The sequence below is a fragment of the Girardinichthys multiradiatus genome, chromosome 6, assembly GCF_021462225.1.
Source record: "Girardinichthys multiradiatus isolate DD_20200921_A chromosome 6, DD_fGirMul_XY1, whole genome shotgun sequence".
Classification (NCBI taxonomy): domain Eukaryota; kingdom Metazoa; phylum Chordata; class Actinopteri; order Cyprinodontiformes; family Goodeidae; genus Girardinichthys; species Girardinichthys multiradiatus.
In genome coordinates this window covers 321392-344000 of record NC_061799.1, presented here as the reverse complement: position 1 = coordinate 344000, position 22609 = coordinate 321392, and the positions used below count along the sequence as shown (strand labels likewise).

General features: G+C 42.7%; 1 protein-coding gene across 1 annotated transcript in view; it reads right to left on the bottom strand.

The window, feature by feature from the left end:
- LOC124870707 (xenotropic and polytropic retrovirus receptor 1 homolog) overlaps positions 1-22609 on the bottom strand; it is a 71215-nt gene that overhangs the window by 12102 nt on the left and 36504 nt on the right. Inside the window, exons 3-7 of the mRNA XM_047369537.1 lie at positions 8105-8206; positions 7781-8004; positions 7073-7222; positions 6377-6460; positions 5311-5392 (exon numbers count right to left, since the gene is read on the bottom strand). Of these exons, the coding sequence (XP_047225493.1) occupies positions 5311-5392; positions 6377-6460; positions 7073-7222; positions 7781-8004; positions 8105-8206 (642 nt within the window). The remainder of the gene's footprint in view (positions 1-5310; positions 5393-6376; positions 6461-7072; positions 7223-7780; positions 8005-8104; positions 8207-22609) is intronic.

Sequence of the window (22609 nt, the reverse complement as noted above, 5' to 3'; positions counted from 1 at the left end):
TATTAATATGTTTAGGTTATGGCTTTATACACAAAAAAATAAAGAATAAACGGGCACTTTTCATGAGCTGCAACCAAGGATCTAAGACCTTTTTTATGGACACAAAACACCCGTTCCTCTCAAATAATCCACAAATCAGTGATAGTGAGTACTTCTTCTTTGCATAGATAATCCATCCACTTCATAGGTGTGGCATATCAAGATGCTGATTAGACAGCATAATTACTGTACAGGTGTGCCTAAGGCTGGCCACAATAGAAGGTCACTCTAAAATGTGTGGGTTTACCACACAGCACAATGCCACAGATGTCACAGGTTTTGAGGGAGCATGCAGTTGGCATGCTGACTGCAGGAATATCCACCAGAGCTGTTGCCTGTGAATTGAAGCTTCATTTCTCTCCCATAGGCCGTCTCTAAAGACGTTTCAGAGAATTTGGCAGTACATCCAACTGGGCTCAGAACCACAGACCACGTTTAGCCACACCAGCCCAGGACCTCCACATCCAGCATCTTCATATTCAAGATGAGACCAGCCCCCCTGACAGCTGCTGCAACAATAAGTTTGGATAACCAAAGAATTATTGCACAAACTGTCAGAAACCGTTTCAGAGAAGCTCATCTGCATACCTGTCTTCCTCCATGAGGGTTTCTACCTAACTGCAGTTTGTCGTTTCCAACAGGAAAGTGCTCACATTCAATGGCGCCTGGCACTTTGGAGAGATGTTCTCTTCAGAGATAAATCATGGCGTTCACTGTACAGGACAGATGGCAGACAGTATGTATGGTGTCCTGTGGGTGAGCAGTTCACTGAGGTCATCGTTGTGGATCAAGTGACCCATGATGGAGGTGGGGTTATGTACGGGCAGGTGTATGTTATATACAACAAACACAGGTACATTTTATTGAGAGCATTTTAAATTGACAGAGATACTGTGAAGAGATCCTCAGACCCATTGTTGTGGCATTCAGCCACAACCATCACTTCATATTGTGGCATGATAATGCAAGACCCCATGTTGCAACAATCTGTACAGAATTCCTGAAAGCTGAAAACATCCCATCCCTCACCAGACACATTGAGCAGGTTTGAGATGCTCTGGACCGGTGTATACGACACCATGTTCAGCAACTTCACACAGCAAATGAAGAGGAGTGGACCAACATTCGACAGGCCACAATCAACAACCTGATCAACTCTATGTGAAGGAGATGTGTTGCACTACATGAGGCAAATGGTGGTCCCACCAGATACTGTTTTCAGACCCCTCAATACAGTTAAGCTCCACACCTGTGCTTTAATCAGGCTGTCTAATCAGCATCTTTATGCACCACACCTGTGAGGAGGATGGATTATCTGGACAAAGCAGAGGTGATTATTAACACAGATTTAGACAGATGTGTGAACAATATGTGAGAGAAACAGGCCTTTGTGTCTATAAAAGTCTTAGATATTTGGGTTCAGCTCAAGAAAAATGACAGCAATGACAAAAATGTTGCATTTATATTTTTGTTTAGTGTAGATATCATTAGGATGTTTATTTGTAAAAAGCAGTAAAGAGTAACATTCACAAGCTGCCCAATTCCTTTGTGAACAGATTAAATTGGCAGATTGGAGAAGCAGCAGTTATATGAATATCTGCATGACCCACAGTGACCCAGAGGAAAGTCAAACATTACACGGAGTTTTGCCTCTTCTTTATAATAAGTTGTCCTTATATCTGCTTAATGTAGATTTAGCAGCAGGTAGGATGCAAGAAACTGATCACAACCCACCACAATTATTGATCACAGCTGATAAATGAATGATTTGAATATTTAGATGTTACACATAGAGCTGTAAAGATTTCTAAGGCTTTTCTCCAAACTCAAGCTAGCTAATGTGCAGGTCTACAGTGGGCAATATGAGCCAGAAAATTTATTTATCAGATGCAGTGATTCATGTGTTCCCTGAAGCAACAATGTGACCTATATTAAAAATAACAGAATTTAATTCACAAACTGTAGTTTGTCGTTTCCATGAGAACCCCTCATGAAGAACAAAATATCAAGGCACGTGACGTCGCCCGGTACGGCGGAGCCGGGGTCCCACCCTGGAGCCAGGCCTGGGGTCGAGACTTGTCGGAGAGCGCCTGGTGGCCGGGTTGCTCCTCGCGGGACCCGGCCGGGCCAAGCCCGAACGAGAGACACAAGACCATCCCCCAGTGGGCACACCACCTGCAGGGGAACCGTGAGGGACCGGTGCAAAGAGGATTGGGTGGCGGACGAAGGTGGAGACCTCAGTGGCCCGATCCCCGGATGCTTAGGCTGGCTCTAGGGACGTGGAATGTCACCTCGCTGGGGGGGAAGGAGCCTGAGCTTGTGCGGGAGGTCGAGAGATATCGACTACAAATAGTCGGGCTCGCCTCCACGCACAGCGTGGGCTCTGGAACCCATCTCCTTGAGAGGGGTTGGACTCTGTTCTACTCTGGAGTGGCCCACGGGGAGAGGCGGCGGGCTGGTGTGGGTTTTCTTGTTGCCCCCCAGCTCAGCCGTCTCGTGTTGGGGTTTACCCCATTGGATGAGAGGGTCGTATCCCTGCACCTTCGGGTTGGGGAGAGGTCTCTGACTATCATTTCAGCCTACGGGCCGAGCAGTAGTGCGGAGTACCCGGCCTTCTTGGCGTCCCTGTCGGGGGTGCTGGATAGTGCCCCTCCTGGGGACTCCATTATTCTGCTGGGGGACTTCAACGCCCACGTGGGAAATGACAGTGACACCTGGAGAGGCGTGATTGGGAGGAATGGCCTCCCTGATCTGAATCCATGCGGTGTTTTGTTATTGGACTTCTGTGCTAGTCACGGATTGTCCATAATGAACACCATGGTCAAACATAAGGGTGTCCATCAGGGCACTTGGCACCAGGACACCCTAGGCAGGAAGTCAATGATTGACTTTGTTGTCGTATCATCAGACCTTCGGCCGCATGTTTTGGACACTCGGGTGAAGAGAGGGGCTGAGCTGTCCACTGATCACCACCTGGTGGTGAGTTGGATCCGCTGGAGGAGGAGAAAGCCGGACAGACTTGGCAGGCCCAAGCGCATAGTGAGGGTCTGCTGGGAACGCCTGGTGGAGGCCTCGGCCAGGGATGTATTCAACTCTCACCTCCGGGAGAGCTTTGACCAGATCCCGGGGGATGTTGGAGACATAGAGTCCGAGTGGACCATGTTCTCCGCATCTATTGTCGATGCTGCTGCCCGTAGCTGCGGCCGTAAGGTCTGCGGTGCCTGTCACAGCAGCAATCCCAGAACCCGGTGGTGGACACCGGCAGTAAAGGATGCTGTCAAGCTGAAGAAGGAGTCCTATCGGCTGTGGTTGGCTTGTGGGACTCCTGAGGCGGCTGACGGGTACCGTGAGGCCAAGCATGCTGCAGCCCGGGCGGTGGCAGAGGCAAAAACTCGGGCCTGGGAGGAGTTCGGTGAGGCCATGGAGAAGGACTACCGGTTGGCCTCGAAGCGATTCTGGCAAACCTTCCGGCGCCTCAGGAGGGGGAAGCAGTGCTTCGCCAACACTGTTTATAGTGGGGGTGGGAGACTGCTGACCTCGACTGGGGACATTATCGGGCGGTGGAAGGAGTACTTCGAGGATCTTCTCAATCCTGCCATCACGCATTCCCTGGTGGAAACAAAGGCTGGGGACTCGGGGTTGGACTCTTTCATCACCCAGGCTGAAGTCACCGAGGTGGTTAAAAAGCTCCACGGTGGCAAGGCTTGGGGGTGGATGAGATCCGCCCTGAGTACCTCAAGTCTCTGGATGTTGTAGGGCTGTCATGGTTGACACGCCTCTTCAACATTGCGTGGCGGTCGGGGACAGTGCCTCTGGACTGGCAGACTGGGGTGGTGGTCCCCCTTCATAAGAAGGGTGACCGGAGGGTGTGTTCCAACTACCGGGGGATCACACTCCTCAGCCTCCCTGGTAAGGCCTACGCCAGGGTATTGGAGAGGAGAGTCCGGCTGATAGTTGAACCTCGGCTTCAGGAGGAGCAGTGTGGTTTTCGTCCCAGCCGTGGAACACTGGACCAGCTCTATACCCTCTACAGGGTGCTCGAGGGTTCATGGGAGTTTGCCCAACCGGTTCACATGTGTTTTGTGGACCTGGAGAAGGCATTCGACTGTGTCCCTCGTGATGCCCTGTGGGGGGTGCTCCAGGAGTATGGAATTGGGGGCCCTTTATTAGGGGCCATCCGGTCCCTGTACGAGCGGAGCAGGAGTTTGGTCCGCATTGCCGGCACTAAGTCGGACCTGTTCCCGGTGCATGTTGGACTCCAGCAGGGCTGCCCTTTGTCACCGGTCCTGTTCATAACTTTTATGGACAGGATTTCTAGACGCAGCCAAGGGCCGGAGGGGGTCTGGTTTGGGGACCAGTGGATTTCATCTCTTCTTTTTGCAGATGACGTGGTCCTGCTGGCCCCATCTAGCCAAGACCTACAGCATGCACTGTGGCGGTTCGCAGCAGAGTGTGAAGCGGCTGGGATGAAGATCAGCTCCTCCAAGTCCGAGGCCATGGTACTCGACTGGAAAAGGGTAGCTTGTCCTCTTCAGGTTGGAGGGAAGTTCCTGCTTCAAGTGGAGGAGTTCAAGTATCTTGGGGTCTTGTTCACGAGTGAGGGAAGAATGGAGCGGGAGATCGACAGACGGATCGGTGCGGCTGCAGTAATGTGCCGGTCCGTTGTGGTGAAGAGAGAGCTGAGCCGAAAAGCAAAGCTCTCAATTTACCAGTTGGTCTATGTTCCTACCCTCACCTATGGCCATGAACTTAGGGTCATGACCGAAAGAACAAGATCCTGGATACAAGCGGCTGAAATGAGCTTCCTCCGTAGGGTGGCCGGGCACTCCCTTAGAGATAGGGTGAGGAGCTCGGAGTAGAGCCGCTGCTCCTCCACATCGAGAGGAGCCAGTTGAGGTGGCTCGGGCATTTATACCGGATGCCTCTTGAACGCCTTTCTTGGGAGGTGTTCCAGGCACGTCCCACCGGGAGGAGGCCCAGGGGATGGCCCAGGACAAGGTGGAGGGACTATGTCTCTCGGCTGGCCTGGGAACACCTTGGGCTCCCCCTGGAGGAACTGGAGGAGGTGTCTGGAGAAAGGGACGACTGGGCGTCTCTGCTGAGTCTGCTGCCCCCGCGACCCGGTCCCGGATAAGCGGAAGACGACGAGTACGAGAATTTAATTCAAGCTTGTGGGCAATATCAAATTCCAGGAAGTAAAAACTGAGTCAGTTTTCCACTGTAAACATTTTTGTATGACTACATGTGCAGAAATGCATGTGTTAGTAATACCTGTAATGACAACAGTGACAATCAAGACAAGGAATACTCCACAGTAAAGTCCAACTCTGAAGGTAGTCCAAGCTGGAGCAGGCTGTAAACAGACAGATTCCTCACATTATCACACATCACAAAACAGGAAGCAGAACTACCGACTCAATTAGAATTAAATAAGATCGGGTGAATACAGTATGGAGCAGGGGCCACATGAGCTTTGAAAAGTCTTCATACAGATAAACCCTTAAGTTTATTCCAAGTGAACTTTGAACAACAGTTTCAGTCTGAGGTCAAGTTCTTGGGTCTACTAACCGATGGGTGATAATTAACCAACTCTGTGTTTCTTTTCCATCATTACCTAATCCTTACGAACTCGGTCTGAGACATAGCAGTGGATTACCATTTCTGAAGTAGTAAATAAAACATGATTTTGTTCAGCATACTGATATTTTATGGAGCATTAATACATATATGTCTTAAATGGGAAATGACATAACATAAACTAGTGTTGATTCGTTTTCACAAACATGATGTCGAAAGTGGAACAAGTACCACTGGTGGTTCTTTTTCTCAGAAAAACATTTGGTTTCAGCTATTTATTAGATAAAGTTAACCATTGTAAGCTGTGATGTAAAGCTACCAAGCCCAAACAGCCAAAAGAACATTAGTCTTTGTGGATCATTGCAGCTAGTATTACTATGTCCTAAATACATGGCAGGAATTTAGAGGCATGTGGAGATGAGAAATGTCCACCTCTACCACTGGAGTTTTGGACCTCAGGGAGCCCTTCTGTTTTTATGAAGACAAAATGGCTTTCCCCAGACACATACGGAGCCGATGGTTAACAATGTTTCCTTTACGGTTTTTTTAAATGACATAATGGGTTATTATGGTGTTGCCTTTGCTTTACTGAGGTGGTTCATTGTATGAAAAGCACCACTGCATTATATGATACCATAAAATAACAATTATTGGCGACAGTGAAAGTCAACAGGAGCCATCTAATTGTCTTATTTACAGAATAACTTGGAGCAAAAGAAGAGGCTTCTTGTTAATAGGGAAGGCAAAGTGTGTGACTGACTTGTGCAGCTCCAAGTGGAGGAACCCTCAGCCTCTTCATGGCCTTCTGCCGGTCGCCACCTTCCAGCTCTGTTGTGACCAATGCCTAATGAGCAAAGAAGAACACACAAGAGTGTAATTCTTTTAGGCTTCTCTTAGACACGACTATCTACACATCTGTTTAACTCTTTGTGTGTGTGTGTGTTACATAATGAGGCCCATCTTCTGAAAATACACCACACCGTGAGGACTCACTGCTTTTTGTAGGGAACAAAGCCTGGTCCCCATAGGGGAAAATACTTTTGTTGGGTCAGGGGATAGGGTTAGGACTAAGTTATGAAGTAAGTGGGTTTAGTGTTTGGTATGTACTAGTAATGGTTAGGGTGAGGCCATAATAACTGAATAAAAACTGAATGGAAGTCAATGCAAAGTCCCCATAGGGATAGAAAAACCCAAGCTGTGTGTGTGCTTATGTATAGCTAGCATTATGAGGACCATAACTTGACAGGTGACCTATGTTGTGTGGACAATTCAGAATTATGAGGACATTTTGCCAGGTCCTCACAATGACAACTGGGTTAATGCTTAGGTTTAGGGCTAAGGTCTCAACTGAGTTTAGGTTAGGGTTAGGGCATAGAAATCAATGGAAAACTAATTGAAGTCAATGCAACGTCCTCATAACAATAGATCGACATGACTGTGTGTGTGTGTAATTTACCTCAGTCTCAGAGATGAGCTGAGTGATCTTCTTGCATGTATAAAATGGAGCCACCTCAACATGGGCCACCCTCCAATCGGCCCCCTTTGAGGTTTCCAAGATCTTGTCATGCTTCTTCAGGATCTTCCTGAACCCTGTGAAGTTCAGGTTCTGAGAGGGTATGAAGGTAGTAGCAGAGTCAATGTAGCCTACCAACAGCAGGTAATTAGACACAGGTGATGCATGATGTTAGCGAAGCTGACTAAATTCTGACCTGATGTACAAAATCCCCTTGTACTCTACAAATTGACATCCCATCACATACCATCCATCCATTCTTTAGCTCTATTATGAGCCACATGGGGGCGCTAGTGTCTCCAGCAGTTAACAGTGTAGAGGCAAACAGGACAGAGAATCATACGTGCAGCAACACCAACAGTTATTTCAGAGTGACCAAATATCCTTTCCCTTGGGGAGATGACTTGCATGCGCAGGGAGGACATGCAAACTCCACACAGAAAGGCTACGAGTCAGATACTCAGGAAGGTCATGCTGAGAGGGAACACTTAGCCACTCTGTTGTGTTCTTATTCCATGATTTATTTTGTAATGGAATAAAGCCTGAAATTTGCCAATGAAATATCTGAAAAGAATACCTCCAACATATGCAATAAGTGGTGCTATCTGAACCTGTCTCTGCCTAGTACATAATCTGTGCATTATTCTCCACCTGATAATTCTGCAGGAGTATAAGGCTGAGGTAGAACTCAGAGAAGGCCAGCTGCAAATCCTTTATGTTTCTGTGTTTGCATCTCTCCTTCTGTGAAAGGGCAAAGACAGTTTTTCTCCTCCTGAGGCCCAGACCGTTGGCAGAGCTCTCCCTCTGGGCATCCAGCGATGACTGCAGCTCATTCTGCAGTGTGGCGAATCGCCGCTGAGCCTCGGCCAGCTTTTCTGGAGGAGATTTAGATTAAACAAGGTGGCGTAAAGACAAAGAGGCACCGGAATATATACAAGTAAACTCTGCATTGTAGTACTGTACTGTTGTAATTACCAGAATAGAAGGTGTTGATCTTGGCCAGCTCCTTTTCACAGGTCTGGAAAAACGTCTCCTCAAACTTGGCATAGTACCTCTTGACTGTATCCTCATCTGTGACTGCAAAACATAAACATAAAACAACTTGTTTCAGTTATGATGAAAATGTGTTTTTATCCACAGCATATAGGTTTTACCAGTCAATGGGGATACAGAAGGTGGATATAAAGTATTGAGCCTCGCTTGGGCAATAAAAAGCTGCTCATTGGAACAAATCCTTTATTCTTTTTTCAACCAGCAGAGGGAGCAGTGAGACAGCAGCCGGATCTACCACAATAATAGCAATGGAACGTTCTATTTCTGTGCAACCATGTTTTTGTCTGGGTCTATAAGATATGTTTTTCTCATTCCCCATATTGGCCTAAAAATACTAAGAAATACTGATAGAACATCCCATAATATTTTTAGAGCTCTGTTTAATAACCACAGGTTGATTTCAAATGCCCTAAATGCCAAAAGAGTGTTGTTCAGTGACATGGTGAACAGAAATAATTTCCTCCATGTGTACTGCAAAAAAAAAAAAAGATCAAAACACAGCATTTTTTAAAGAATTATTATATATGTTAGCCAATTCGGTTTCCCATTTTTACCAATATTAGCCAAACTTTGAGTGGTTCATAATTTTTTTTTCTTCCAAATAATATGTTGGTGATTTGCATATTTAAGACAGCCAAGAACCCCATTAATGAAATATGTACAGCCTGAGACGGGCCAATAAATGTTTCTGCAAACTGAAAAATCTAAGTGCTGAATGTAAATGAATTCAAAGGTTTTGAAAACATTTTAAATTTGCATGTTTGCATCTAAACATTAACATAACCAAACAAGTAAATATGTCAAAAGCTTTATTTACTTGTGAGAGAACAAGGACAATAGACAGATAAGGGTTCCATGATGCAAAAGTGCCTTTACACACAATGTGTAGCATTACCTTTGCTCCTATTAAGAATAACTTAAGACAGCAAGGAAGGCAGGAAAGCCAGATATAAAATTATTTAAAAGAAAGTTCTTAAATGAACCATAAATCTCTGGTGTGTGTGTCTGACATGATCAAGAAAACAACCTTTTATAGATGTGCACACAGAACGTTGTTGTGTTTGACACATAAATTGTCGACCTGTTTTCAACAAACATGGAAAACTGTCTGGAACGCAGCATCACCTTGTCCAGCAGCAGATCTGTTTGGAGTCTCAGGCACAAGTCATTTTGCTAAACTTCAGGATCTGAGCCAATCACAGGCAGAGTAGGGCAGATCCGTTAGTGGACAGTAAAAAAAATAGACACTTTGATGACTTGCCTTCTGGATCAACACCGTCTTTATTAACAACACTAAAATATCCAAAATATCAAGTGGCAATTGGGTTTTGCCCAATTGTTTCTGGCAATTTAGACAAATAATTGTGCTTTATTAAACATCAAACTAAAGAACTATGGTAGTTTTGTTGACTTAGTTTCATCATTCTGATCAAGCTGAAGAGGAAACCAATAACCTTTTAAAACATTTATCTTGTGTGATGAAGAAAACTTTGCCGGAATTATTTTTCCTCATATTACTTTTGTCATCTGTGCCTCTGAGGTGGAGACAGCTGAAATATATTTTAAAATTAGGAATAAAAAGAGTTGGCAGTGACATACACGTGAAAGTGATCCAATCCCGGGGTGGATTACCAGGTTAGTCAGACGATAAGAATGGAACAGCCTGTGATTCACGTTCCTGTAAGTAGCAGCATCTGACCGTCTGTACAGTGATTGACCCAGATGCTGATTTAACAGTTAACTAGCAGACAGTACTGATATCATCTTGTTGTTTTTGTAAAGATAAATGTAGTAAACACTAAGCTTAATAGGCTGAATACTGTCTGAATGATCTGTTTATACTTCTAGACGTTTACTGTGAGCTAAGTACAGGTTATGAAGGAAAACGTTCTAAACATGTTCTGATATTGAAGGTCTTTTCAGTGGTTTGCAGCACAAATATCTGGGAATTAGTGCTGATGACGAGCACAGAAAGGATTTAAACTGTTAATTTAAGTGATTCACCAAGACTAATTTACAGACGGCCTTTACTGTCAGTAGAGCTCACTACTTTTAAACAACATTTCTATAACTATTAATTACAGAGTTAATTTATGTCCAGTGTCACCCTTTAGAAATCAGAGCAGGCATGGCAAAGTTTCCAAATGGATTACTTTTGCTCTGTTAGGCCAATAGGTTTTTGCCAGGTGAGAAACACACCTGAGTTGTAGGCTGAAATGAGCTGGCTAAAGCCTTCGCTTCTTTCTCCTTCCGTGACTCTGTAGATCTGGTGGTAGATCACTTACACGCATCATATCCACCTCACACTTTGAGAAAGATAGATTTCCCAGTCCACCTGATTACATCGGAGAACATCTAAAAACATGTGTCATTTGATCCCTGTGGTGTCACTAGCAGACAGAAGCTTTTGCCCTGCCGCCTGTCCTTTAGGACCTGGTAGGCAACTGATAAAAAATTGCAAATGACAGCCAATTTCAATCAACCAGTCAGTAAGCTGACCAACCTCTGATATTACTGCAACTGTTAACTGATATATTTTTTTATTTATTATATGATATAGTATACTAGGGGTGGGCAATATGTCAGTATTAGATTGAGAAGGACTGAAACATGTCAGCAATGAACCAAAGCAGACAGTTCACCCTACATCATATTCTATCTACATATTATTATATGCTTTAAATCAAATTTCTTTCTTTAGCTTTAGCCAGAGGGCACTTCACTTAAGTACTATTGTTGATGCTGACCTTTTAATGTAAAATGCATTACTATAATTTTGACAAAACCGGTTAAGTCCAAGTTTGCGTGCGTCCGTCCGTCCGTCCGTCTGTCTAGCAGAAATGCAACTAAAGCTTAAGTAAGTTGGAAAAATCTTGTTTCAAGTCTTTGTGTTGGTGCAATTTGTAGTAGTTAAAAATACCCAAACTAATTCTAAGTTGCTATGTGTAAAGTAATGGTACTGTCAGGTGTAACACCAAGAACAAAATCATTCAATCATATTATGCTAAGAAGCTAAATTTAGATATTGACTAAATTTAGTCAACTTAAACACCAACTGAGAAAGTAAGGATCATCGTTGCAAATTAACTCAGAAGTTACAAAAGTAGCTGTGATTATGATGGCAGGTAAAACAGATGTACACCATCAATTACTAGCAGATGAGAACATGTATATGTTTTGACTAGATGTGACTGGAAGACTCCCCTAATCAGCCAGATGATCAGAGGAATATCCAAGCCTGTGAGTCTGAACGTCCCAATCACTCAGCATGAACACCATTACAGGCCTGTCATAATAAATTCAGTCACAGAATTCCACAATTATTATTGGATCATTTGAGTATCACTAGAATTTGATCACAATTAATTATTCTGTGATAATAATGATAGATGATGTTTATAAAACTAAGAATCTGATAGTTTGACTGAAATTGTTACTTTAACTGCTTGAACTATTTTTCCAGAGTTAGCTGCATTAAAAAAAAGCAGCTTTTACATTCCAATATATGACTGAACATTTGCTCTGTACTGTTTAGCAGCAGAGTTGCACTACTGTATTTTATTTTTAAAGCACTATCATTGTGTGAGGCTCTGGCTGCTTTGTATTGACATATTTAAAGCCAAAAAGTCTGATAAATCTTAAAAAAATGTATTCTCATGTTTATTGTCATCACATTAAATTAAGTTCATATCACCTGTTCTTATTACATAACACTGCGGATAGAAAAAGATGTTTCATATCAACGTCTTTCAAACTGTTGGAAGGCATTAAAAAGGTTAAGTTAACTCTGGCTTCTGTTCTTTCAAGAGAATCTTTTTGATACAACTAGAATTCTGTCTTCATTTTTTTTAACCTGAACTACTAAAGATTTCCAGTTACAATGTTTTCTGGTGACCATCCAACATCCAACATCCGTCTGAGCAGGTGGTTTTGAGTCACACCGTGCAGACTAAGTGATTCACAGTGTTCTAACTTGGACACTTTTAGACAAGACACCAAATTAACTAAATTGGAGTGTGCCGACAACTCCCTCTATGGCTTCACTACAGCACAAATGGACACAAACAGCCGGCACAGTCAGAAGACAGTAATCTTCTTATCCCTTTTAGGCCTTATTCTGCTGTTTTCACTCTCTGTCTCAGCACGTGGCATCATCATTATGATCATTATTATCTTTATGACACGTCTGTCTCAGTAACAGCCTATACTTTACATTTTAAAATGGATGGTTTTTAGGTTTATTTTTCAGCAACACCCTTCTTTACTCTTACTCAGCTTTCTGAAGTAATCAGTAACAACAGCACAGGACTGCAGCTGGAGTGAATGCTCTTTTTAACCAAAGATAAGGATCTTTTTTTTTTTTTTTAAGTCTTAAAGGTCCTGAATATCAGATTTAATTAATTTTTCCTTTTTGCAGAGACTCAAAAATTCATGAGACGTATGAACGCTGGGCCTTAGTAGAAAAGTTATTGTGGCTCTAATTATTCATCAGGCTGGTGCTGATTCTGACATAAATGTATCAGATGCTCAGGTTTATCACAGTTTAATGGACATGGGCCACTAGGAATCCCCATGGAGACTTGTACCCTGTAAGCATCAAGCATGTCAGCATCTAAGGTGCACCACAGACTACTAGCTGGCCTGTTCACATGAATCAGAATTTCACATTCTGTGGCTAAATAGGTCCATCTCAGCTGGGGTTCATCCTGTGTAGGTCATATTTTATATATCAATATAGAAATAGAGATAGATAGTTACATTGTGGCACCTGGGTGAACTCTGTTGTTGACCAAACACACTATTTCCTGGAACTAGTATTCCCAAATGGCTATGGCATGTTTCATTACAATAACACATCCTGTTACACTGAACAAATGGCTCAAGAATGGTGTCCGGAAAACAGACAACTTTGACCTCCAAACTCTCCAGATCTCTGTGGATGTTTGTGATTTAACAATCCACTCAGTGGATTACAGGTTTTACCAGGATGTAACAATACAAGTGGTGCTGAAAGGAAATGCTCGTGTTTCAGAACATCATCTACAATGACGAGAACAGTGTTTTGTGTTCCACAGAGCACATCTGAGTAGAAACAGCTGACTTGCATGTAGGGGTCACACACAGTTTAGACTTAAACAAAAACACAATTAGAAAGAAAAAGACGACTGGTATCTTACTGTATGAGTTCTACAGCAAGGCTCAGATGCAACTGTGGCTCAGTGGGAAAAGTGGACATCCTGTAATATGAAGATTGTGGGTTCACTTCCAGCTTCCTATTGCCACATGTGGATTTGTCCTTGTGCAAAACACTTAACCTAAGTTGCCTTCCATTCTGAGTATGATTGGGTGAATGTGGCTCTAGTGTAAAATGCTTTGAGTGGTCGGTATGACTGTAAAAGTGCTATATAAGTTCAGTCCAATTCCAGTCAATAGCAGCAGGTATACAAGAGACTGCCTCTTGGTCTTCACTGCAGGCACTTTATATTGACCACCTGAGGGAAGCAGCTGAAAATCTCTGAACAGTTGGTGGTCTGAACATACCATGACAGAGGTTGTCTTGCTCAGCACCTCCTTGATATAAAAGTCCACAAGCTGTACCTGGGAATTTAACGTGGAAAAACACAGGCATCATCTCTGTGCAATGTGTATTAGATACACAGCTTATTTTGCCATTAACACACATTGGACAGGTTGGACAAGTGTGGAGAAAAAGACCGGATCACTTGACTTTACTTAAAGATAATTATTTCAGTTTCAATGATGTTTTTCAATAGAAAAAAAAGAAAATCAGTGATTAGAACTATGAGCAATCACACATAAAAACAAGTACTTTATTAAATAGTTGACTGCACTGTGAAAAACATCACCTGCAATCTTAAAGTACCCAAGAACCCAGTCCAACCTAGTCATTAGGGAGTATTTTCTATTGTATGCTAAATGTAACCATACCTGAATGGTGCACATTTTGAAAAAGTCAAATAAGTGTATATATCAAATGTTTAGTAGGCTACTATATTTCAATTACCATGCATTCATTCTCTGCAGTGCAATAACATATTTGGCCAGTAGAGGGACTCTCACAGCCTTTGATGCCTATGCTGTATTTTCTCCAAATTAAGGATTAAACATGCATATCTGGAGTGATATGCATGTTTGTGATTCACAAGTGTCTAATTGTGCCTGGCAGCCCCTTCATTAAAACTAATAAAACAACCTAGCCCAGTACATGGCACCAGATATAAATGGAGCTGTTCAACCATATATGAAAGAAGTAATCTGTTTCAGTCATATAAGCTCATGTCAAACAAAAATGAGGTCATTTAATGAGAAAAGGCCTGTTCTGTCAAATAAAGACACCAGGTAAAGGCGGCCTGAACTTGTCATGAGTATTATTTAGTAGGCAAACAGATCTGTAATTAACCCAAAAATAAGAGCCCTGATAACTGGTTAGGATTTTAGAAGTCTTTTAAGTTTTCCATGTAAGTGGCTCCTGGAGGTGTTACTTTGAAAAAGTTACATAATTAAGGAAAAACACAAGTTGAGGTAGTACATGAAACCTTAAATGAGCCATTCCAATGTTGGAGCACAGGACTGCATTTTCAGCTGAAGGACACAAGATAATACAGTGTTGTGATTCCATAATGACCAACAAGTGAAGCTGCTTTATAATTATGTTGTGTAATTGAAGGGGAAACTAAAATTATTCTAAATCTAACTATTTACTCACACAGATTACAAAGTGACTTTCACACAGATTTTTATTGCCTACAGCCAAATATTCCATAACCTTCTACGAAATAAACATAGCATGATTCCTGATTGTAAACTCTCCTTTCCTGACCTTTAGACGCTAGGGTTCTCCAGATAATCAATGCTGAAATATAAATGATACTAAAAATCTTTATTTATGTAAAGATAGTCATTTACATCAGTATTGATACAAACACAGCCATTTTCACCTCTTGGCATTCCCTCTTTGTACAGTCTAGATCATTAACTCTGTAAAAATCCATTTCCCAGTTATTTGCACAACTAAATCCAAGTACATCCTTCCGTAAAGGATATTACAAGTTGTATTATGTGTAATCTTGTCTACTTTTCTGTTTAAATGGATTTTGAATGGACTAGTGATTAAAGCACTAAGAATATATATATATGCATTTGAATTGGCTGTATTTTTCTAATCTACAATAGGAAAAACAATATTGCTTCAATAAAAGTTTGCTATGGTATTGAAAATAGTTTTGAGCATTTGTTTGAGTTTGAAATTTGTATATTGTGACAATCCTATTAAATGCCGAATTGAGGCCCACCAATGGGGAGAACAAACCGGGCCCAGGATAGGGGAGGGCCCAGTCTGGAGTGTGAAACCATCACCAACTCCATCGTTCGTCACACTATATTTATTTTCTGATTTGCATTACAAGATTCATTTCTTAATCTTTTATATGTATTTTCATTACTTTCTCTGATAACTCATCTATCTTGAATATATTGAGTTTCTGGTGTGTTGAGTGTTTTCTATAAGTGTGGTTTTATTTTGCAAAGCACTTTGTGTGACACCCATTTGCATGAATATGCTCTATAAATAAAGTCTGGTTAATTGTCTCTTGTTCTGAGGTTAATGCTACAATTTCCCTGGTGCTTGGCCGGGGTTCAAATATTACTAGGGGCGTGGGAGATGTCATTGCAGTATGTTTAACCACCACCAGTGGCTGTGTAAGTACATGCTTTGGCTCAGGAATGAGCACTATAGCATTCCCACTTTAAACAAATATGTTTTGCCATTTGTGTGTTTGGTAATGTGATCTAAATAATTGCGCCGCTCAAGGTGGCAGCAAGTTGGAGCAGCTCTGTTACTTTCTTTCAGATTAATTTTTTGAAGAACCCAAATTCCTCTTCTGGTGGACAAAACAGATTTTTTTTTTTTATGATTATCCTCTCTAGTATCGGATGCTGTGCAGCTGGAAGGATTTTTTGTGACTTTTTTACTTTTAAACATTTGTTATGAAGCGTCACCATGGCAACAGGGTTGTTTTTTTTTAAGACCCGGGAACAGCTTATTAATATCTCAAAAGCTCAAATAACACTTCAACTACAACCCCAAATCCCACATGAGTTGAAAAGGAGGCGCCGTGGATGCAGAGCAGGAGCAAAGAGGAGAGAAGGAGGAAGTTCAAACCATCTTTTCCATTGATCATGATGGGCATTGTGAGCTTGTTGGGAAACAAGTTGGATGAACTCCAAGCTCTACAAAGGACCCAGCCAGAGTATCGGGAATGCAGTATTATGTGTTTCACTGGAACATGGCTGCAGAATCATATCCCTGACTCCAGAATCTCTCTGCCAGGCTTTCTGACCATACGAGCAGACAGAGATTTAAAGAGGAGAGGCAAACACAAAGGAGGTGGACTAGCAGTACTTATGAACAACAGATTGTGTCATCCAGGATATGTTACTGTGAAGTGTCTCTGCAGATTCAGATATTGAACTGTTAGCAGCAAGTTTTCGTCCATATTATTTACCCAGAGAGTTCACCAGTGTTATTTTGGCAACAGTTTACGTTACACTTTTAGCCGTTTCCGACACTGCATGTGATGTCATCAGTTCAGTTGTTGCTAAGCTACAGACACCTCACCCCAATGCGTTTGTGGCAATATCTGGTGATTTTAACCATGCTTCACTCTCTGCTACACTTCCAACGTTTCAACAGTTTGTCAGCTGCTCTACCAGAGAAAACAAAACATTGGATTTGTTTTATGCAAATGTCAAGGACTCATACATCTCTAAAGCAAGACCTCCTCTAGGCAAATCAGATCACAATCTTGTTTTTTTCTGCTCGAAATATAAGCCCCTTGTTCAGAGGCAACCTGTAATAAAGAGAACTGTGAGAAGATGGTCACAGGAAGCTGAAGAAGCTCCACAAGGTTGCTTTGAGGCTACAGACTGGGACGCACTGTGCCAGCCACATGGAGAGGACATCAATGCCATGACTGAGTGTAACCAACTATATAAACTTTTGTGTGGATAACACCATCCCCACCAGAACGATGAGATGGTTCCCCAATAACAAACCCTGGATCACCAGTGACCTGAAGGACCTGCTTAACAAGAAAAAAAGAGCCTTCAGAGAAGGAGACAGAGAATTATTGAGAAGTATACAGAAGCAGAGAGATGTCGAAACGCCATCGCCTTAAAAAACAATTAATCAGGAACCCATATTCAATTTGGAATTTCATACCAAACCTTATTTTCTCTAAGTTAGGAGGACTTAACTTCCTCTTAGTTTGCAACTATAATGTTGAAAAAATCCCTGCAAAATTATCTGGTTTCCATAAGCAGATGCTTCTTTCTTGGTCACTGATGTAGAAGCATAATTTCTCCCCCCATAGATACTATTTATGGAACAGTAAAGATCCTATATAAAAACAAATCCTTATTCTACCCTAATTGGTTTACTCACAATATACTTTTAGTTCATCAATTGCTCAGCAGAGCAATCATCAATCAGCCCAGCAGAGGATGTTCTTCCTGCGGCAGCTGAAGAAATTCAACCTGCCAAAGACTATGATGGTGCACTTCTACACAGCCATCATTGAGTCCATCCTCACCTCCTCCATCACCATCTGGTACGCCGCTGCTACAGCCAAGGATAAGGGCAGGCTGCAGCGTGTCATTCGGTCTGCTGAGAAGGTGATTGGCTGCAGTCTACTGTCGCTCCAGGAACTGTACACCTCCAGGACCCTGAAGCGGGCAGGGAAGATTCTGGCTGATCCCTCCCACCCCGGTCACAGACTCTTTGAGACTCTCCCCTCTGGCAGGAGGCTGCGGTCCATCCGGACCAAAACCTCACGCCACAAGAACAGTTTTTTCCCATCTGCCACCAGCCTGGTTAACAAAGCCCGGAAACCACACTGACACTGTCCCTTTCCCCCACACCCCCCCTTTTTTTGCTGACAGGACACCTGTAACCTGTAACTCTATGCGTTACATTAACGCTCAGCTTGGACTCCTGCTTACTTGCACAATGATCACCTGCACTGTTGTATTGCTCTTGCATCTTATACTGCTCTATATTTACTCTCACTCACTTAAAACTGTGCACTTATATTTATATTATATTGTAGATATGTTTGTACTGTTTAATTTGTATTGTATTGCACCGACTACGCCAAAACAAATTCCTTGTATGTCCAAAAACGTACTTGGCAATAAAGCTTTTCTGATTCTGATTCTGATTCTGAACTCTAATGGTTCATTAATGACATATCAAGATTTTTTCATGAAATACGGTATCATTATACCGTTTAAAGAATTTAATATTATTTGATAAAATATTAAATAATATTCTCAGATTCATAAACACAACATAACATCTGTAAGAATCTTGATTTCTTTTTGGATAAATGTCACAGGTAAAAAAGTGTTGCAATCAACAACCAACTTTTCCTTTCCTTACCTTCTTATTTATTCCTCGTTTTCTTCAACGCTTCGAATCCACCTCACGTTCCCTGCTCTTCTTCTCCTATAACGCTATGTTTTTTTTTGTTGTTGTTTTTTTTCAACTTTATTGAAGTATATAATGCAAAACCGTACAGGAGTACATTATACATACTAACAGCCACCAGGGGGTTACAGATGGAGACAATGTTTTACAGTCGCATATTTATCAACGCTTTGAATCCACGTCACGTTCCCTGCTCTTCTTCTTCTCCTATAAGGCAAAGTCCTGTGCCGGCTGTGACCGGATATGAGGTGAAAATCCGGCCAATCAGATCAATCAGAAGACTTTCTGTCCCCAACTGACAATTACGCCCACTAAACAGAGCGAGAGAGCGTAATTTTCTGCGAGAGCGAACAGATGGGTGCAGGGGGCGGGTTTTACTGCTCGCTGTGCTGCGTTCAGAGGCTCTCGAATTAAGGTGCACGCCGGCGATCAGAGCTATGCGCTCTCTCGATTAAAAGATGCGCTGTCGTTATTGCTTAATACGCTCCTCGGATTTTTGGCAGGAATGTGACGCCATAACGGGCTTCAAGCACAAGGACGACCATACCGATTAATGAATATGCCATCATGCACCTGCTTCAACAAACCCACTGTCATCTGGACAAAGCCAGCAGCACTGTGAGGATCATGTTCTTTGATTTCTCCAGAACATTTAACACAATTCAACTTGATTTGCTTTGACAGAAACTCCAGAAGACTCAGGTGGAGGCCTCAACAATCTCCTGGATCAAAGACTACTTGACAAACAGACCACAGTTTGTGAGACTGAAGGGTTATGAGTCTAACCAGGTAGTCAGCAGCACAGGAGCACCACAGGGGACTGTACTCTCACCATTCCTTTTCACTCTGTACACCTCAGACTTCCAGTACAAGACAGACTCCTGTCATCTGCAGAAATACTCTGATGATTCTGCAGTCGTGGGGTGGATCAGAGATGGACAAGAAGCTGAGTACAGGAAGGTGGTGGAGCGCTTTGTGGCATGGTGTGGAAACAATCATCTCATCTTAAGGGCAGCGCCTGTGAGTGGGCAGCAAAGCCTCGGTGACCCGTCCCCCGGATGGGTTGTACTGGAATTCTAATTTCCCCTCAGGGATCAATAAAGTATCTTTGAATTGAATTGAATTGATCTTGAACGTGACTAAAACAAAGGAGATGATTGTAGATTTTAAGAGAATCAGGAATAGGTCAAACACTATTTCTATCATGGGAGAAGAAGTGAAGGTGGTGGAGGAGTATAAATACCTCGGTGTTGACCTGGACAACAGACTAGAGTGGAGATGCAACTGTGAAGCCATCTACAAGAAGGGACAGAGCAGACTGTTCTTCTTGAGGAAGCTTAGGTCCTTTGGTGTTTGCAGCAAGATGCTGCATATCTTCTATAAGTCTGTTGTGGAAAGTGTGATCTCTTCTGCCATCATCTGCTGGGGAAGCAGCATCAGAACCAGGGACCTAAAAAAGCTCAACAAGCTGATAAAGAAGGCTGGCTTTGCTCTCGGGACTCCTTGAGAACCTCTTGAGATCATTGTGGAAAGAAGGATTCTTCATAAGACTGTCCTACAACAACAGAGTGTCTTCAGTCAGAGGCTTCTTCAGATCTGCTGTAAGACAGATGCTACAGGAGATCCTTCCTGCCCACAGCCATCAGCATCTACAACAGCTCTTTGAAGAAACCTTCATAATGAGCTACAACAACATTTAATTTCCCTTTGGGATTAATAAAGTATTTTTGAATTAAATTGAATTGAATTCCTTGGATTTAGTTGTATAATTGTACAATATGTGAAGCAGTTCACCTGCTTGGGCTGATAAACATAGTTCCGCTTCTATTCATTTTTGTTTGTTTTAGTACTCGGTATATCGAAATATCAATTGTTTTACATAGCTCTGAAAGGTCAAGCAAAACCTTGGACACTTGGAGAGATTTTTGTAGCAACTGCATTTTCTAATAGGGTGCAGACTGCCATCATTTTATATTCAATCAAATATCAGCCAGATTTTAGATTGTTTGCATAGAAAAACAACAGATCTATATACAGAACAGACCAAAGGTTTGGACACACCTCGTTCAAAGAGTTTTCTTTATTTTCATGACTATGAATATTGTAGCTTCACACTGAAGGCATCAAAACTATGAATTAACACATGTGGAATTATATACTGAACAAAAAAGTGTGAAACAACTGAAAATATGTCTTATATTCTAGGTTCTTCAAAGTAGCCACCTTTTACTTTGATTACTGCTCCACACACTCTTGGCATTCTGTTGATGATCTTCAAGAGGTAGTCACCTGAAATGGTTTTCCAACAGTCTTGAAGGAGTTCCCAGAGATGCTTAGCACTTGTTGGCCCTTTTGACTTCACTCTGGGGTCCAGCTCACCCCAAACCATCTCTATTGGGTTCAGATCCGGTGACTGTGGAGGCCAGGTCATCTGGCGCAGCACCCCATCACTCTCCTTCTTGGTCAAATAGCCCTTACACAGCCTGGAGGTGTGTTTGGGGTCATTGTCCTGTTGAACAATAAATGATGGTCCAACTAAACGCAAACCGGATGGAATAGCATGCCGCTGCAAGATGCTGTGGTAGCCATGCTGGTTCAGTATGCGTTCAATTTTGAATAAATCCCCAACAGTGTCACCAGCAAAGCACCCCCACACCATCACACCTCCTCCTCCATGCTTCACGGTGGGAACCAGGCATGTAGAGTCCATCCGTTCACCTCTTTTGCGCGACACAAAGACACGGTGGTTGGAACCAAAGATCTCAAACTTGGACTCATCAGATCAAAGCACAGATTTCCACTGGTCTAATGTCCATTCCTTGTGTTCTTTAGCCCAAACAAGTCTCTTCTGCTTGTTGCCTGTCCTCAGCAGTGGTTTCCTAGCAGCTATTTTACCGTGAAGACCTGATTCGCACAGTCTCCTCTTAACAGTTGTTCTAGAGATGTGTCTGCTGTGTAGCATTGACCTGTTCTCTAATCTGAGCTGCTGTTAACCTGCGATTTCTGAGGCTGGTGACTCGGATGAACTTATCGTCCGCAGCAGAGGTGACTCTTGGTCATCCTTTCCTGGGGCGGTCCTCATGTGAGCCAGTTTCTTTGTAGCGCTTGATGGTTTTTGTGACTGCACTTGGGGACACTTTCAAAGTTTTCCCAATTGTTCGGACTCACTGACCTTCATTTCTTAAAGTAATGATGGTGTAATGGAAATTCTTTTAAGTGTTCTAAAGTGTTCCAAAGTGTATGACCTTTAGGTTACCTCTCGCCTTAGAACATCTGTGTTAGAGGAGGTATCTGTAAATCCATTATCAGGAGGTTTAATGGTTAAAACCCATCCTTTAGGGTGATGTCTCAGGAAGAGTAGATGGTCTGCTCGTAGATAACTTTGTTACCTCTGACCCGAGGAGGGTCTAGGGTCGTAAAACACAGACTCTTTGAAGTTGAGATAACCCTGTCATGTTCTGGTATAAATACTGTGTGTAAATGTTGATTGGGGCTCTGCTTCACTGACTAACCTCAGTGTCAGGGTCTTCAAACGCTGAATGCCTTTGAATAAAACTTATAAAGACAAAGTCCGGATTTTTTCTTGTTGTGAGTCAACTTCTCTCCACTTTGATAAGAAAATTCCACAACAATTTTAGCGTCACGAACAGGATCTAACGTGCCAGAGGAGACCACAGGATGGGACACGGACGCCTGGCCAGCCTGAGAGTTGTTCTCAGTCCACTTCCATATTACGGAGGGGAGTCCGGGTGCCCGCCTGCGGCTTCTGGCCAATTGGATCTGAACTATTTGTCTTCAAATATATCTGGGTGAGAAGTTGCTCTGTATGATATAATGTTTATTATTTTTATTACACATTAACCATCATCTCCTAACTAATTAATTAGGTTCCGGAGGTGCGAGAGGGAGGACATCAGCTG